The sequence below is a fragment of the Aythya fuligula genome, chromosome 22 (assembly GCF_009819795.1).
Source record: "Aythya fuligula isolate bAytFul2 chromosome 22, bAytFul2.pri, whole genome shotgun sequence".
In the NCBI taxonomy this organism is placed as follows: Eukaryota; Metazoa; Chordata; class Aves; order Anseriformes; family Anatidae; genus Aythya; species Aythya fuligula.
Genome location: NC_045580.1, coordinates 3,100,128 through 3,117,821, shown reverse-complemented (window position 1 = coordinate 3,117,821; position 17,694 = coordinate 3,100,128). Strand labels below are relative to the sequence as shown.

General features: G+C 44.5%; 2 protein-coding genes across 2 annotated transcripts in view; one reads left to right on the top strand and one right to left on the bottom strand.

Moving 5' to 3' along the window:
* NCAPD3 (non-SMC condensin II complex subunit D3) overlaps nt 1-3,414 on the top strand; it is a 28,140-nt gene extending 24,726 nt beyond the window's left edge. Inside the window, exons 33-35 of the mRNA XM_032202010.1 lie at nt 2,384-2,458; nt 2,558-2,618; nt 2,699-3,414. Coding sequence (XP_032057901.1) covers nt 2,384-2,458; nt 2,558-2,618; nt 2,699-2,810 — 248 coding nt within the window. The 3' untranslated portion in view covers nt 2,811-3,414. The remainder of the gene's footprint in view (nt 1-2,383; nt 2,459-2,557; nt 2,619-2,698) is intronic.
* A 1,035-nt stretch (nt 3,415-4,449) lies between these two features.
* The window catches only part of JAM3 (junctional adhesion molecule 3), a 33,323-nt gene continuing 20,078 nt past the window's right edge, over nt 4,450-17,694 (bottom strand). Inside the window, exons 2-9 of the mRNA XM_032201785.1 lie at nt 12,975-13,040; nt 11,955-12,068; nt 10,945-11,097; nt 10,516-10,718; nt 9,989-10,088; nt 8,944-9,073; nt 7,649-7,703; nt 4,450-7,009 (exon numbers count right to left, since the gene is read on the bottom strand). Coding sequence (XP_032057676.1) covers nt 6,974-7,009; nt 7,649-7,703; nt 8,944-9,073; nt 9,989-10,088; nt 10,516-10,718; nt 10,945-11,097; nt 11,955-12,068; nt 12,975-13,040 — 857 coding nt within the window. The 3' untranslated portion in view covers nt 4,450-6,973. The remainder of the gene's footprint in view (nt 7,010-7,648; nt 7,704-8,943; nt 9,074-9,988; nt 10,089-10,515; nt 10,719-10,944; nt 11,098-11,954; nt 12,069-12,974; nt 13,041-17,694) is intronic.

Sequence of the window (17,694 nt, the reverse complement as noted above, 5' to 3'; positions counted from 1 at the left end):
CCCTGCTGCAGAGGGAAATACTCACGGTCCAGTCCTTTCCAGCTCTAAGACAAGGGATTCCTGTTGTCCAAACAAAAGATCCCAGGTGAGCTATGACCTGCTTCTGTCACTACAGCAGGCGGTGAGCGGTGTCCATTGTGAGATGGCACAGAGCTGCTCAAGAAGGATTAATAACCTGCACGGTAATTTCTGAATGCGTGTGTGTTCTACCCAAAGAAATAGTTGAGCTGAGCATTTGTTTTTCTACTCCACTGTGGATGTTAAAAAATACACAGTGAGGAATCTCTCATACACAAATTGTGAGTCTGCGCTGCTTATATCCACTGCAGCTGTATTGCCGTCTCACAAAGCCTCATCTTCAAAAGTTACGTTTTATTGGAATGTTTTCTGACAGCCCCGGAGCGTTCTGCAGCTTTGCTTTCTGCAAGAGACAGTTCTAGTCTCATGAATGGAGCTGAGCTTCAGCAGTAGATTCCCTTCCTTTGTCAGTTCGCTGCTGAACTCCTTTAGGTCATCTCCATTGTAGTGTGGTGATGAACTCCCTCCCCACTCAGGAGAGAGCTCCAATTAAGTTAGGAGTCTGGGTGAGTTTCTGGTCAGCTCTCATTAGGCAGCCGTGAATTTTAATGGGGCAGGGGTGATGTTCTGGAAAGAGCTGCATCTGAGCGCCCTGTTTGCCTGTGTCTGTGCAAACACCTGACCTGCATGCACGCAGGAGAGCCAACGGCATGTAGCCAATAAGGCAGTGAGCTGTGTGGCAGTCTGCAAATACCTGACATCCATGAGCAAGCAGGAGCAAACCAGTGGCAGTGATGTGCATCCACTGGAAAATCTGACCCTTCTCTTCCCTGCATGCTCCACTGTTTGGCTAGATTTGGCTGCCCCAGTGTTTCTCTTCGCTGCCTGAGCAGCAAGTAATGATCTTTGTACAAAAAACTAGGGGTGTGTTTTTAGAGAGCAGAAATCTTTTAAGTGCCAAATCTCTGTCTGGAAGCTCACATGGCTGTTTCTCTTAAGCACCATATGGTGAACAACGAGGAAGAATGTTAATCTGCAGTGGTACTAAGGCTGAATTCCTACTTCAAGGCAGCATGTGTCCTCCACTGGGGAGACAAACTGTACAGAGCAGCAGCAGCACTTAAGTTGCTGTGTGTTGAGCCATCTGCATGGTGGTGCTGGGTCTTGCAGGCTGACAGACAGGCAGAAGAAAACATTTTTCTTTGCCTGATGTATCATTCTAAAACTATTGGAGATGCAGTTAACTTGAGAAGTTAAGCACAACTGTCTCTGTCTCTCGACTACTTCTCTTCTCTCAACTGCTCTGCCAGTCTGTCCCTGCTGGCTCTGGGCCTCCTTCTTACCTCTCCTGCTTATTACTTGGAGAATGACTAAGTGGGTCTGGGCAAGATTTCTTCACCGTGGCACATAAACACTTGTGAAGATAATACCTTTGATTGCGTGAAGAACCGTACTTGATGGCAGTTCTTCCTTTCCTTCTTACCTTTCACATACATTTTTCATTAACCAAGTTAACTTGTTCAGGCACACACTGCACAAAATTGGGAGACTTGCAGAGCAGTCTGCAGAGGGCAGCTAAAGCAGATCAACCAAATCTGGTTTCCACTGCAAGCCTCAATGATTCCCTTCCAGGCCAGGGAGGTAGTTCAAGAGCAGACCTTGTTAGTCTGAAGAGAGAGTTCCTTTTAGCAGAGTTTCCATTTCCTATCCAATAAAGCACTTTCTACTGTAATTCCTTGTGAAGGCTTCTGGGAAACAAGAGCATAAAACAGAGAGCTGAGAAAAGAAAAATCTGAATATTGTGACATCTCTCCTGAGATAAATGACAGGAAAGAGACAGCTGACAAGCATGGCCTATTCAGGCAAGCTAAATTGTACCTTGTCAAGTGATTCCTCTTGTCTGGCTGCAGATAGTTCCTCATGGAAGGGCTGCTCGCATCCTTTGTCAGCCTTCAAGGGCCCTGTGTGCTGCCTTCATCAGGCAAAGTAACTGGTCTGACTCTGCTTTTAAGGACAGTTCATGAGATGCTATAGTTGTGGAAAATGGCCAATCTTCGGTGGGAGGTGAGGCAGGACAAGGAGGTGCATGACCAGGGTCCCATATTAATTCAAATTTCCTTCATGAACAGGGAAGGCTGTTATTCTGGAGTATGAAGCCGATGTGCACAGATGGCCCATCAGATTTAGCACATAGATTTGAGGCTGGACGAGAGAGACTGAGATCTGCTGAGTTGGAAAAGAGAGATGCATATGTGCTTGCAATTAATTGGATATACTTATTCTGTAACACTTGAGTGTTATCCTACAGCATGTCTTGGCCTCTGGCTGTGTCACAAGCTGATGGCTGATGTGTTTTTTCTTTCAGAGACCATTAATGAGTTGACTTTTGGTGCTGGGGTCAGTTACATCAGCTTAACGCACACACCCGGTTCGGCTCCAGGCAAGTTATCTCTGTGATCCTAACTTGAACGAGGTAAGAAACCCAAATGATCAAATCTGTGGCATTTTTAATATGTGCAAATGTATGCATTATTTGCAGAGAAGAAAGAGGCCGAGGACCAGCCAGGAGAGATTATCTGTTTAACATCACCAGAGAAACCGTAAGTTCAACCCAGGTCTGAAACAGCAACCAGAGTGAGAAAGACTGTTTAAAATAAATGGTCACTGTGCTTCCTTCCAGACCATCCCTGCCACGGGAGTGGAAAGTAGAGTCTCCAGCAAGGAGGAAAAGCAGTCAGCGTGTCCCTCTGAGACGGTCCCAGCGGAGAACTCCTCTGAAACCAAACAACTGATCCTTTCAATGAACTTTTGTACAGAACCTTCATCATGTTGTCTGAAATCTGTCCCTCTCCTCTGTAATTATAAATCACTGTGGACAGGTGTCCTGCCTGTCCTATTTTTTATTTTTTTATGTGAAACTCTGTAGAGTTTGGACATGCAGCAAAGCTGGCACTAATATGTGTATTATAAGCTGCTGCTGCTTCTGACAAAGCTTGCTGAAGTACTAGAAAGCTCCAATACAAAGGGAGCTTGCTATTCACTCACAGGATGTATAATTTGTCCATTTGGAAAAGTAAGAGCGTAATGTTGCTATGAGCTTTGCAATAAATGTGTTTATCACAGCTTGCAGGGAAGTGAGTGGCTCAGCTTATTCACTTGATCCCTCATTGTCCCTCTTGGTGATATACTAGAATTGCTTTAATTTGAACAAAGGTAGAGCAGCTTGTTACTGCCACACCCCTAAATCTGGTAATTGCACGCTACATCACCTCTTATTTGTTGTGCAAACTCCTGTGTGTATGAACAGCCTTAATGTTCTTTTATATGGAATATTTCCATTCTTGAACTGTACTATTTCCAATTATTAAAATTTTATGAAAATAAATGGTTATGGAATTAATTCCACCCACAACTTCTCCCCTCTTCTTGATCTGACAAAGATTATTTTTCTATATAATTCTACAGCCTCAAAGTCTCTTCTACTACGTCACTGGTATCTTAGGCACTGTTCAATTAACGTTGGACCCAGCAGCTTTTAAATATAGACACTTACTTGACAGAAAGCAGGATAGGAGTAATTTAGTAAAATCAAGGTTGGTAAGTCATATACATAGCTTTGTGCTCTGCCTGGAGAACTTATTATGAATGTGCTGTGTCTGACCATTTCTGTGTCTCTGATACCATGTGAACCTAGCTGAAGTTTTCCAGTTGTTAACTTTCATTACAGAGCTCTCGCCTGGGGTTTCATTGTAACTTGAAAATGGAATCTGTTTTATTCATGCTGATCTGTTTTACTCAAGCACAGACCCCACAACAGGAGTAGGCTTTTCTGCACAAGTGGAAACAGGCTAAGCATATTCTTGCCACAGCCCTTCCAGAGACACTTACCTTCTGCACTGGAATCTCATTCTTTGCCCTCACTTTCCCTATTCTGTTTTGAAGATCAGAGAAACCTTCAAGTGAGGTTAAACTTTATTCTCAAACTCAAAACCTGGGAACAGGAGACATGGAATGGCTTTGGCTTAAACAATGGTTGGTTATTGGCCACATCTATTTATTTTGTTCTTTTTCTCCTGCCCTAAAATATTATTTGACCACTTCTCAAGGTAAATTGGAGTTCAAGTAGGTTTATTACGTACTGCGTACTTTCTAGCTTTTGTTCTGGCCTCAGGCAACATTGAGATAAGCCCCATGAGCTTGAATCTGTCTTCTGTAGAGAACCAAGGATAGATGATTGTTCAAGAATAAACATAAGCAGTAACATGCTGTTACTGTTACCAGGACTTGCTATTGGACTTCCTATAACCTACGGCCCAAAATAAGTGAGTGCTCTGACAGAAAACACCTTCCCTTTGTTCACAGAACTGAAAACAGATGCCTGCAATATTATGACTGTTTAAGAAAAAAAAAAATCAAAAAACCCCACAAGAATGCTTTATAGCTTGGTATTTATGTAAAACATTCTTGGCAAAGTTAAACGTAATACATTAGTACAAACCTGAATATTATTCACAATGATACAATGAGTTCCATCAATCAGATCTCATGAGCTGTACTGGGGGATCATCTCCCCTTCTCTCGTTAGAGATGCCACTGTCACATTTTAGAACTGAAAAATAAGTCTTGATTCGTAGCTTGCAGGCTTTTCATGTGAAGGCTGCCTTTGGCTCACGGTGAGGCTGTAGATTGTGCTCCCATAGGGCCCAGAGATAACCTGATTCAAACCTTCTCTTTCTCTCCCTTACTATAGGTATCCTAAAAGCAGCACAGGAAAGGAGTAGTGGATATACAGAAGGTGCAAAGGAATGTTACACTCACTACTGTCACAATGATTAGAGGCAGCATGCAACCTGTGAACAGTACTGTGGGGCTTGGTTGATGAGCGTGTCTTAAGAAGGTAACCAAAATGTAGTAGCAAAGTAGCAGTGGTAATGTCCCAGTTAAGTAAAGAACAGATGGGTATTGCTGCCCATCCTTATTTCTGGTTTTGCTAGCCAAAGGAAAGGGACAACACTGGCAAAAGGCAAAACAAATGCAGCAATGGCATGTCCAGCGAGGCCCCTAGGAAACAAAGCAGATTAATGCAGAACACTAAAAAATAACACTGACAGTCCAAATCGTCAAGTATTCAAAATACTGTATACATGAAAAGTTAAGACAACTCAATTCATATTGGAAATACAAGAACACTAAATTATGCTACATTAAAAAAAAAAATCTTAAACCACAGCACAGTTCTAGTGTTGCATCCACATCTTGCAGTTTTACATTACCCAATGCTTTTCAACGTTATCAACAAAAATGTTTCTTGGAAACACGTGTTTCCATGTATTCTCTTTAAAGCCAAGAGAACTAGATTTGTTGTCTTTTTTTTTTTTTAACCCTCTAGAGACAAGTTGCAACTGACATTACAAAAGTGCTTTTGTATTGACCTTTTGCTTTCCTAACTCCAGAAACAGTTGCCTTGGCTATGCAAGCTAAACCTGTAAAGTTGCCGTAGCTGTCACACCGTGTTAGTGCTTTAGGGATCTTGCAGAAGGGTAGCACACATTAAAGTCACTCTGTCACCTTATTGGAACTGCATCCAAAAAGCCATTCCTGGATATTTCTTGCAACAACAAAAACAAAGTGTTGGTCACTGGCAAGAAAAGTAAGTTTAATATATAAAAAAGTTGATAGGTCCTGCCATAAATTTACAAAAACTATCCCTGAGTGACTCTGTCCTGTGTCTTGTAAGACCTCATGTGACAAGGAAATTGCAGAGGCTAGTTTAAGAGGAAAGAGATGCTGTTCCACCTGCAGTTTTGTATTACGTGCTGCCGTAATACTGATATGCTCTGACAGTGCCATACTATAGCAACGTTTGAGCTCCTCTCTGTAGCTTAAAAAGTAAAAAAATAGCTACGTTACTTAAACACTGCTGGCATCATGTATTTACACTTTAAATAGAAACGTTACCTTTTCTGAAGTAATCAAAATATATCTTTGCAAAAAATTTAGAATGTGGGATTTTACAAAATAAACGCAGAAGGTAAAAAAAGCTTGAAGACATCTCAGTACCTTTTCTGGGAAGCTTGGCCCATGAAAGTATTTGGCTTTAATTTTCCTGAAAGGGATGTCTCAGCACTAGGTTCTCTGCCTCCACTGTAAGCCTCTTTAGGACACCAGAAGACGCAAGAGGCAAGCCTGCATTGCGCAGATTAGAGTTAGGGGTTACCTGCGTGCAGTGAGCTTTCTATGAAGCAGTGAACAGAAGCAGTCCTTCTGGCCTGACGCTGCCTGTTTCTGGTTAAATGGAGCAACGAGAATTCAGTAAGTTGACAATAGGACTGGGAACATTAGTTTGCTGTATCGCTGTCTGTTCCTGTTGACTAATCAGATACCTATTCTGCACCTGAGCAGTCGGAGTCAAAAGCACAAGACAATCACAAATGTGTAAAAGTCACCAGCCAGGCCTGGGCAACAAACTACCGAGAGGAAGACTCCCCCTTGCATGGGTAAATCTTATTCTTTGAAGTCCTTCTATTGCCATGTCAGCACCTTTTTTTCCTACTAGTAATTTGCACTAGTAATGTCTACTACACGTTTACGTAACGCTACTCCCCTGGGTGGTTCCCATGTTGTGGCTGTGTCCCTGCAGCACAAAGAGAAGGCAATTCCACAAACTTCCACAGCACAGTCTCTTGGGAAGTATTAAAACTCTTCCTTACTCCAAGGACAGGTTTAGGTGATCTCGTTGGTATCTCCAGAGGCCGGGGAGACATGAGTTGGGCAGTGAGGAGTTACTTTAAACTTTGGCAAAGAAAAAAAAGATATACAGATAGCTAGCTATCAAGTTCTTGTGTGTTCCAAACTCTTCCAAGCGCACTTAATTCATCTTTTGCTCTCACTTCGAGTTCCTGGAGGAGGTATTTTCACACTTGCTTTTGCTGGTTTGCAGTATTCTTTTGGCATCTTATATGACAAATGAAGATTTGTGTCTGAAGTCACCCTGCAACGAAACAGTTCTGGTTGTAGGATGGCGCTAGTGGCTTTCCAGGCACCCCTTTGTTCCTGCTGCCCCCAGCTGTAACATGCATCTGAAATGCAGATCCCCTCTGTGTAATTTGGAGCATTAACTTGGGTAACTCTGCCCAGCTGGTAAGGAGAGGGGGGCAGCGATCATAGCAGGCTGGTGGTCTCCCTCTCCTGCTCTCCTCCTCCAATACCAAGCCATGGCAGGGCACTTTCTCATTCCCTCTTCAGTATCTCTGCTAAGAGGGAGAGGCTTTTTCTCATCTTAAGCTTAGTGATCTATTCAAATCCCAAAATGCAAATTATCTTGCAAAAGCATCGCGGCCTGCCTACTTAATCCAATGAAACTCATCCTAAGGGGGTCAAGCCATAAGATAACAGACAGCAGAGCTGCATTTGATTGCTCTTGGCATCAGTCACTTAAGGCAACTTAAACTGTTCAACATTTCTAAGGAAATGACTCAGCCTTTACCCTTCTGTTTTCTCTCTGTTCTACATTCTTGCTTCTCAGTGGTGATCACTCTAAGAAAGTCTACAGGCCCTAAAAAAGCTTGTAGCCCTCTGCCCACCCTCTTCCTCTCCTCAACAGAGATGTTAAATGCAAATCGTTTATTACCTCATCATCTGTCCGGATATAGTTAACACCATCAGGTTTTGCTGGAGTCTTGTAGCTAAAATAAAGGGAAAAAAAAATCTTACTTCTGGGACAAGGAGCCTGCAGAATTTTGAAGAGGAGGGACTGAGAAAGAAGAAAATGAGGAAAAGCAGTCCAGTGAAAAGAAAACAGAGAAACCTAGCTCATTGCTCAAATGCCAGGTCTGTACATACTGCATCATTTATCATCACTGGGATTTTCTCAAAATTCCCCGTCAGCACAAGGTAAGAAGATTGCTGCATGTTTCCACAATACCAAGCTGTATCTGCAAAAACTGCAAAGATTAACTGATACTTGTCTGGTCTCCCCTACTTTGGTCCCTGTGCACTACCTTTCTGTGTGCCTCCTGTATTGTTTCTTGTGGCAATTACAAAGTCAATTTTAAGCCTTCGCTGCCAGATGCCTTCAGCATTTTGCTTAGTTATAAGGCAGCACTACTTGTTTGCAGTCCCCTAGGAATCCAGAAATTGCATAGGACTGTGAGGTCCAGTGTAAGCCAACCCTCAACTGCATTTAAATGGAGTATTTGGAGCTTTTTCTGGGGAACTTTTTTTCACCTACAGGATTTCTACTGAAAAGCAGCATTTAACATGGAATAAATCTATCTGATGAGAATCTCGATTTTCCATATATTATCTCTTCTACAAGTTCTGTAAGGATATCAAGGCTCATTTCTGATCCGCGAAGAAATTGTCACCTTAAATGCTAATGCTGTTGTTTTTAACGTCCTAATGTGCATTCTGAAGTGCTTGTTTTTAATCCCAAATTTAGGTTCCAAGTCACAACTAGTGAGATTTCCTGCAGGCAGCCTACTCTTCTGCATATATTTTCTATGCATGTCCTGATGCTTTAAACTAATTGTGCAGCAAGCTCTGCTCATTAAGCTGTAGACCTCTGTATGCTGACAGCACATAACCCATTGGACAACACCTGTAGGCATTTAATTTTACTGCTCCCCCTTCCCATGCAAGGTATGAAGACATCAGAGCACAGCTCTAACTCCTCTGTCTGGTCTTGGTAGCAAGCACAAAAGGAGCTGTACCAAAAATTCTCCCTTTGGCAAATAAACCTTCAGTTTATGGTGGGGAATTGGATACTTCAAGAGCTGGGCTGGCCTGTACTCTTTGGTGGGGAACTAGGAAGAAATATGTCCAGGTCAGGCACTGAAATATATTTTAGTCATTGATTTCTAGCCCCCTTCAGACCAATTCATGCTAGTTGTGGGTGTAGGGACTTGCACGAGAATCCCAGCTTACCTTTCCCCACTCTCTTTACTGTTTGCAAAGTAGCCCCTTCTGTAGGCACAGCAGATACCAAGAGTGATGAGCACCAAAACTGCTATGACCACCAGGACTCCACCAATTATCCCACCAATATTGAGGTCATCTAAAAAGAGAGAAACCATAATGCAGTATTTTTTTAAAGACAGCAATATTCTAGCTTTAAATACAATAAAATAACATCTCTTGAATATGCTAAGCAAACTGCAATAATTCGTAAGGATCTAGGGAGTCCCTAATGCAGCTCCAATCAGGAAGGACTCAAGAGTCCATCCAGAGCACAGCTCCTCTTCTGGCCAAGCAAAAGAGGGAAAATTCACAAATCTTCCTTGTCTTGTCTTGTGTCTACCAGGTCCAGTCATGTGCCATTCACTGTTTGCTTGTCTGAACCTAAAACTTGTTCATGAATCTGAACAATGTTTTAACGTTTCCCTGAATTTGTAGATTTTTCTCTGGATGTGCCTTGTTCATTTAAAAGGGATACTTCAACAGAGGACTGACTGGACCATCGTTAGGAAACTGAAATTCCTAATATGAGTAACACCAACTTTGTTCTACAAATTTAGAAAAGTAACAAAAATCCCCTCTACAGATACTGAGTATCCTTAAAGATCGTCTGTGTTCTTTCTTTGATAGTTTGGATATCCGTGTACCTGTTATCTAGATATTACAATACTTTTGGAACCTCTCTGTGTTGTACAGAGTGGGTTATCAGCAGTACGGCCTGCGTAAAGCACAGCAAGGGTGCCTGTTGACTCAGAATAAGCAGCTTTTAGAGATGCTGCCTTCTGAGACTTTGCAGTTTTACTCTCTGATTTCCTCCTTTAATGCTGCTCAGCTTCGAAAACACTTCAGAAACCTCGTCCTGATTCCTTCCTGGAAAAGTTAGCTGTGTTAGGGGCTACGAGAAAGGTGAAATGACTTCATGCTCTAGGATGTCCCTCTTCTTCCCCTTGGTGATGAGGTTTGTGTGTGGTGATTTATTAATCGACAATGCCAAGAAATATGCAGGGCCACTCACAGACTTCCATCTCCTGCTCCTCACATTTGGCAAAACCTGCGTCGTTTGTTGCTATGCAGGAGTAACGGCCTGTGTCGCCTTTGTGCACAGCGTGGAAAACCTGGTGAAGAGGAAAGGGAAAGGCACCATGAGGGTTATTTTAACATGTTAGAAAGCAGGACCAGAGTTGCTTCAGGGATTCACAAGGAAAAGATAATTGTAGGGAATTCTGAGGCCTGACAGGAGCATGAGGAGCAGTTCTGACCGCACAGTTCTCCATTTGCCAAGCTTCGTGATGGGCCATGAGACATTTTCCTCCCTCTTCGTAAAAAGGCAAGTGGTATCAGCAGTGATCGATATCAAACAGCTAGGGTAATATCTTCATCTATCATATTAATCTTCCTTTTCCCAAATCACCCACATCCTAGAACAGTTCTCCAAATTATACCCTCCTGGAAAGCCACACAATGACATTTTTCTTTCAGAAGCAACCCTAGAAAGAACCTGTCCAGCAACACAAGTCTCAATCATATCCATCAGGGCATTACCAGAGTGCCTGTGGTGGGGTTCAAGCTGTAGGACGAATTCTGGAATTTGGTGTTTGTCTTTGTGTCTGGTGACAAAGGTTCGCTGTTGCGATACCAGCTGTAAGTAGACTTTGGGTAACCCTCGTTCTCGTGGCAGTGGAGGGAGGCTGTCTTACCAACGGGTACAGCTTTAGGCACTACGCATCTGGGAGTCACAGGTTTCACTGGAGGAGACACAAACCATGTGAACATTACTGCTGAGTAAAACTAAATAATTTCTGACATAGTTTCTAAGATGGCTGGGCTACAGAGGCATCAAACTTTCAGCTATTTCCAGTTTTAAGCAACAAGTTCCAAAGTCTGTTGAATGACACTTTTTCAACTCTGGAAAGACTCACGGCTTCTGTTAGCTAGCAGCACTTGTAAAAGTATCTGGACGTGCAGCAGTACCTTGGACTGTGAGCTGGATATTTATTTCATCTATGGTTTTGGTATCAGAAGGTGCTGCCACTTCACAGCGGTACGTGGCAGTGTCCATCCGGGTGGTGTTTTTAATCACCAGCGATGTCCGGCTCAGAATTTCTGCACGAGTTGCAAAGTCTCCTGATACAGAGGAAAGAGAGATAAAATTCAAGATAGTCACACAAACTAACTTCAGGCGTCTGAGTGAAGTGGTTGGTCTTGGACTCTTTCTGGAGTCCAGAGAACCACTTGAAAGGAACTTGATGCTCTAAAGTTAAGAGCCTTCCTCTCTGCAGTGACCACAAAGGAGAACTGCTGCTCACCATGTAAGAGGATGAACTAGCAGGCACCACCCCAAATCTCCAAAACTGTGGCAAAATTGGATTTTGAGTCAGCCTCAGGTCTTGTCTCCCTTGTGAGATTCACTCAGCTATGGTTCTTGGTCCCATTTAAAGTGGCTGTGATCTTGGAATAATTCCAGGTGGAGTCAAGCCTTACTGGCAGCCCCATGTTTGAGTTTCACTGCCTGTTCCTAACTGCACGCTCCCAGGAAAAAGCACCCTGCGACCTCAGCAGTAAGCACTGGCAGCTCAGCACAGACTCCTTGGGAAGCCCAGGTGGAGCTCTCAGATTTCAGAGGACAGACAGACGAGGTTGGTGTCTAGTCCTGAGAGCCCAGGCACCCAGTGACCACACAAGGACTGGGACCACCAGGTGCTGGAGAAAGGAAGCTGCAGCATTTGCTTTCTTAATCATTTCCTACCTAGGATCTCACTCCAGCTCTCTGGCTCGGTACTGAAAACTGTCAATAATGACCTGCCAGAGGGCAAATAACATCCTGCTCTTTCTCTCCACCTTGTACTTCTACTGCTGAACTCTAGTTCCAGAAGAAAGCAGCAAGGCAGCCTTTTCCTGAGTTGTTTGTTCTCAGTTGTACTCAGGCTGGTTTTGTACTGAGGCTGGTTTTGGAAGCCTAAGAGAACAATGCGTCGTCATACCCTGCATTTTATTGTCAAAAAATACGTAAGAGGTTTCGCCATTTCGGATTTTCTTCCACTCGATTCTGGGATCTGCCGTTACGGTGGATTTAATGATGCAGGACAGCTCAACACCTAGAAAGAGAAATAAAGGAAATAATACAGATTAATAGGAAGCAGCTGTATTTTTGCTCTGCTTTAAGCAGCCTCACACTCTGTTTTATTAGGAGACGCTGCCCACAAAGCAAAAGCCTTCTCTTTCATGTGCCTCACAAACAGAAACACCGCTGGGTTCCAGGAGCTATTGGGGAAGATGGATTTTGGCCAGCAAAAATAATAGCCGTACAGATATCAGCTATGGAGAGAAATGAACACACTGTTCTCTTCGGGCTCTGATGTATGGCAAACAAGACCTTATGACAGGGTGAGTCCATGGCGCTGTCTTGCTGTTAATCAGAGCATACAGCGTGAGTCAGGACTGCAGAATCTCCTTGGGTGGTGTCTGGTGATGTACCGACAACACGCTGTCCTCCCAAGTGACCTGGGGACCATGGATAAATCCTGCATATCCAGCCCCTTCTGAGGGAGGCATCATCATCTCCATCTCTACACAAGAAGGCAGCACAGCAGGGTTGGTGCTGGCTCACCCAGGATCACGTTGCAGGCTGTATTAGGGCCAAGGTAAAATAGACATTTCCCGAAGCCCTTTTCAGTGTATTAATTGCAAAGCGGCTGCCTTCCCTCCATTTGGGATCCAGTTCAAAAAAGCACTTAGGCAGATACTTTGCAATACCAATGGCTTTCAGGGGGCTTCAACAAACCCTTCCAATCAAGCGTTTTGAAAACAGAGAGCGAGGCAGACATATTCTTAAGCCCTTTGCTGAACCTCAAGCTCTCAGCAGTTCTGCCTTGCCCAAGAAACCCAGATAACCATGAGCACCAAGCAAAGGTTTTCTCAATTGTTTGGACTGATACAAAGCTCCAGGCAGAGGGCAGTGCAGCAGTGGTGTCAGGCAGCCAGCGGGCCCCCACGGCACTCACTCTGGAATTCCTGCACCACGGGCTTGGTGTTGCTGGATGTCAGCTCCACGGCCAAGAGTCTGCAGCCTGCAAAAACAAACAGAAGGTAATAAGGAATAGCACAGCTCATAAGTCACCCAGCTAGAAACACGCTGCCTGCTGAGCCAACTTCTCAAGACAGCTAGGAGGACTCACTTCTCTACATAAAAGCTATTCCTGGCTACCAATGCCAGTCCTGAAGGCCTATGTTTATTTAGCAGTCCTGGAGTAAATACAGGAAATTATGATTGTTAGAAGCAGCACTTAAAAGAGGAATATTACCAAAATGGCACAAAATCAATGTTACAGCATAAGACATCTCTTCATGCCTTATGCTTATTTTGATGGTAGTTATTCTCATTCTGGTAATGCAAGAGTGAATGTGTCCTTCTGCAAATTAATTCGATAACGAGGAAGAGACAGAAGTAGGGCAGTCTTAATGGGTTTTGGTCAGTTCCTTGAAGATGAAATGTGCCAGGTCTCTAGCACATGCTGACTGTATGTTCAAGTATTTTAAGACTCAGTGTGGTAATGTAAATTCAAGGTAGTAAATCATGCAAGGACAGCAATTCAGGAGAAAACAGGAGTTCGGTGCTTTGGGTAGAGTCCCAGCCAGACTCACATTAGGAAAAAACGCTCAGTCACGCAACGTTGCATCCTTATACCACAAGCTCTTTCCCTTTACTGTCCTTGCTCTGAACTCCAACATGTTTCCAATTTATACAGTCATTTTCCCCCTTTTGCATATTATTTTCTTTTGAAAAATCTGCCTTTTGTGTCCCTTCTGCCGTGCATTTCACCAGAGCAGGTACCAACAACGTTCCTGTCCTGCGGGATACCCACACTCACCAACAGACCTCCTGAGGCAGAGGGACACAAGCAGGCAGTTTCTGGCATGGCACAGGAGGAAGAAAGCGAACCAGAGAGCAGAGGCAAGCCATGCCTTCATCCCAGAGGGTATTTTGGAACTGGGTGTCCTGATTCTTGCAAAGCTCATCACCTCTCAGACTCTGCAAAACAGTGGCTGCTCCAAAGCCCTGTCTTACAGACGGTTATACACACTATAATCAGGGCTGGATAATCAGCTCTAGCAGTATGCCATGACCCCACATGCAGCTTTGCTGTTACAAACCCAATCAGAAGATTGCTGAAATCTAGAATAGGATACGCACCGACTTCACTGGGCATTCGATCAACCAGCAAAGTAAAGACGACGGAAGCCAGTGCCTCAATGACATGAAAACAGATGTATCTAAAGGTTAGGGCTGTCTCTCAGAGTAAAAAAGTCATAACAAACCTGAATTGAAAGCAGAAAAGGCAGCTGAAAGAAGATGCAGAGGAAAAGAAAAGATCTTCAGCATCATGACAGACAGCTGGAATTCCTGCGTGCTGGCCTCCAGGGTGGAAAGCTTTTCGACAAAGAGAATATCTGACAATGTGGGGGCAAAACTCCTCCGGTGGAATGGATCAGACAAAACAGAGCAAGGCAGCACTCCGAGAAATGCCCAAGAGCTGCAGAGTTGCTCCGACTGAAAGCTCCAGGGCCTTGAACACCTGAAATCCTTTCAGCATTTCTGAAATGTTCCCTGTCAATTCCTATCATCCACTGCTTGTTAGCTGCTGATGCTTTCCTCAGTGCCTTGGTTCTCAGCTCTTATACCCCAAATACCACTGGGGAGAGCTAGAGTTTGGCAAGGTTTAGAAGCTGCCTTTGTGTCCAAAATAATGGTTATTCATATAAAAACCACCGGGTGATGCAAAGTAATAGCTGGCCCAGCAGCACTGCTCTTAGCAGGACCTCTCCACCCTTCCCCCTTCTGCATTTGGAGACATTCACGCCGCATTTGGGAGAAATCCAATATCGAACAAGATGACAGTGCTCATGACTATAATGTGCCTGCCTGGGAAAAGTCTTCTGCATCAGAGCTGAAATGAGTAACAGGGCAGTGCAGTGAGCATTTTGCTTGCAGTCTGCTGCTGCTTTACTTAGGTGAGTCAGGAGAACGCCACTTTCAGAGCTGACTTGTCGCAGCTCGGAGCAGATGCTCCACTTTGGGTTCGTTTCTATCAGAAGTGGTCTAAGCAACCACAAGTAATTTGCTGAAGTCTGCTAAGTGAAGCAGAGCCCACTTCTATCAGGCCTTCTGCTTCCAGGCTTGGAAAGACCCTTTTGAAATCTTTGGACACGTTTTCGGCTGTAGGGCCCTTCATACAAACAAGTCTTTTGATTCCTTCTGCAGTGAGATTTCTGTTTTGGGAACCAACAGGTCTTGCCTTGAGGGCCCAGGCCTGAGCACTCAGCCTTAATTGTGGAGCTCCTGCTTTGCTGCCTGCTTGGGGCAGGTGGCCCTGGTTTTCAAAATGGGGCAAGCTGTAGGTGGTGCCATCTTCAGGGACAGCTCCCTGCTTCATCAGGAGCAGTTCTTCAAATGATAGCTTTCTCCTGGTGTAGCAGGTGGCTATGGAGAGCTGTGATGCACCTGAAGACCTGTGGAAGACAGCTTGCACGCCATCTATCTGGTCTGTACTATCTTATAAATCTTCCTTTTGGCAAGGAAGGATGGGGAGGGAGAGGGACTTGGCAAAGGCTCCTTGTTCCTTAAAGGCAACTGGATGCTCCAATTTGTTTTCCTGTTGTATGTTCTCGTTTACAAAAGATCCTTTTCCCCCCTCCCAAAAGAAGTGTCCCATCAAGTAGATAGCACGGTAACAGTCTGACTGAAGAACTGATCTTTGAAGGTCTCTTCCAACCGAACTGTTTTGTTCTGTTCTCCTACAGCTACAGCACAGGTTGAAGGTAGAGACACATTACCATGATGATGTGTTATCCTCAAGGAGTTATGACTCGGCAAGTATTTGTTCCAAGACAGGAGGGCTCCATCATGCTCTGGCCCCATAGCATTTCTCAGAAATTATTCACAGCATGATATTTCCCACCCATTAAACACAAGAGATTTAGGTCAATCCCTCAGGCACAAAGCAGGATGACAACAAATTTTAGACAGAAGCTGAGTCCTTGGAGACCGTGCAAGAGGTTCTCACATTATTACAAGTATTGACTGTGGGCAGAGATCAATGTGGCTGCTTAAATCACTGCTAAGCCAGATTTATTCTTCTGTGTGTGGCACAAGAAGGCTGCAAGTAGCATGCTCTGAATAACGACAAGGCTACAACTGTGCAGGGAGCAAACCAAACCTCCCAAGTGACCACATAGATTGTAAAGAAGTTGCAAAGCACCTTTGCAGCTCTTCTTAGCATTGCTTTGTGCTATCCCTCTTTCAAAGTCTCTCCAGGGCTGGAGAAATCTGCACAAGGCCGGTGCTTCCCAGCTGTTAGCACTCCCCTGGTGGCGCAGGGTGGGCATCTGTGCTATGTCACATTGCCCTGCTGCTGGCAAGTGTTCCCTTTGGTCACCGCACTTGTGCATTGCTTGGTTTTGCGTGCCAAATCATCGTTATTAGCGACAACCGTCACCTCCAGAAAGTTTCTTCCAAAGCTGCTCCTTTAGGCCTTTTTCAGCCCAGCGCAAATAATCGGCGAAGGTTTTGTGTTATTTAACTTTCTCTTCAAAGGCCTCGGCACCCAGGATGTGTGGAAGGGCTGCGCACAGACCCGCATTCCTTTCCAGAGCAGCATGCATGCCACAACAGACGCACCTACCAGATCTGTATGTACTAAATCTCTGAATACCTACCAGATCTGTATGTACTACAGGCTCAGCCAGACATATGGTTGAATCTCAAATGCCATCAGTTCTCCGAAATAGAATCCAGGACACGGCACTGAAGTCTATAGCATATTCTTATGGCACTTCTTTTAGCTGAAGAGATCCAGCCCATACTTGTTACTGTGACTCATGGTATCTGAATCACTTTAAAATGTTGCGCTGAACCTACAGAAGAAATAAACTAGCAGCTTTATAGACATCTAGACTGTGCTAAGTCTCCTATCTCTGTACGGGGTTGAATGTGAAGCCTGACCTTTTGTCTCCTTCCATCCAAATCTCTTAAATCTGTTTAAAAATTCAAGCAGAAGTTTGGAAAGGAAGTAAACTATTTTTTCTTTAAGTGTTGTAAGCAATGTAAAAAGGATGACCAGGACAAAATTGATGCAAGTTGCTGCCATCAGTCTGTGCTGCAGCATAGTCCAACCCTTCCTTGCCAATCCTGCAGTTATCTGACACGGTAATTTTAGTTAATGCACTGTCAGGCACAAGCAGTACAAAACCACGCAGCTGTATTTAAGCACCTACCCACTAAAGGAACAAAAATATGCCTTTCTTGGGGCGGCCGTCATCAATAAGCTGTCGCTCCATTTGCAATTCGAAACGCATCGAAGCCACGCAGGAAAGCTGCTGTAAACCACACGCCTCGGCAGGCACCTTCGCCTCCCGGGTGGTTCCTGGTGCAGTAGGAGCGCTGCGGAGCGCGATCCACGGCGAGGTGTTGGGAGTGTGATAGCCAAGTGCTCCGCGTGTCGTTTCTTTTTCTGACTGCCAGGTTGGAGGTGCCCCCGGCAGCACCCATCCTCGGCACTGGGAGCTGGCGTGAAGGAAACAGCCGGGGCTGGCAGAGCAGAAGTGAGGAGAGCAGCAGGCATGAGAGGAGCCTCGCTGGTAGGGGCAGCCCAGCCGACCCCGGCGCTGCCCCTGCTTTACAAGCGTGGTGGGCGTGCAGGAGGAAGGAAGATAACTGTTAAACTT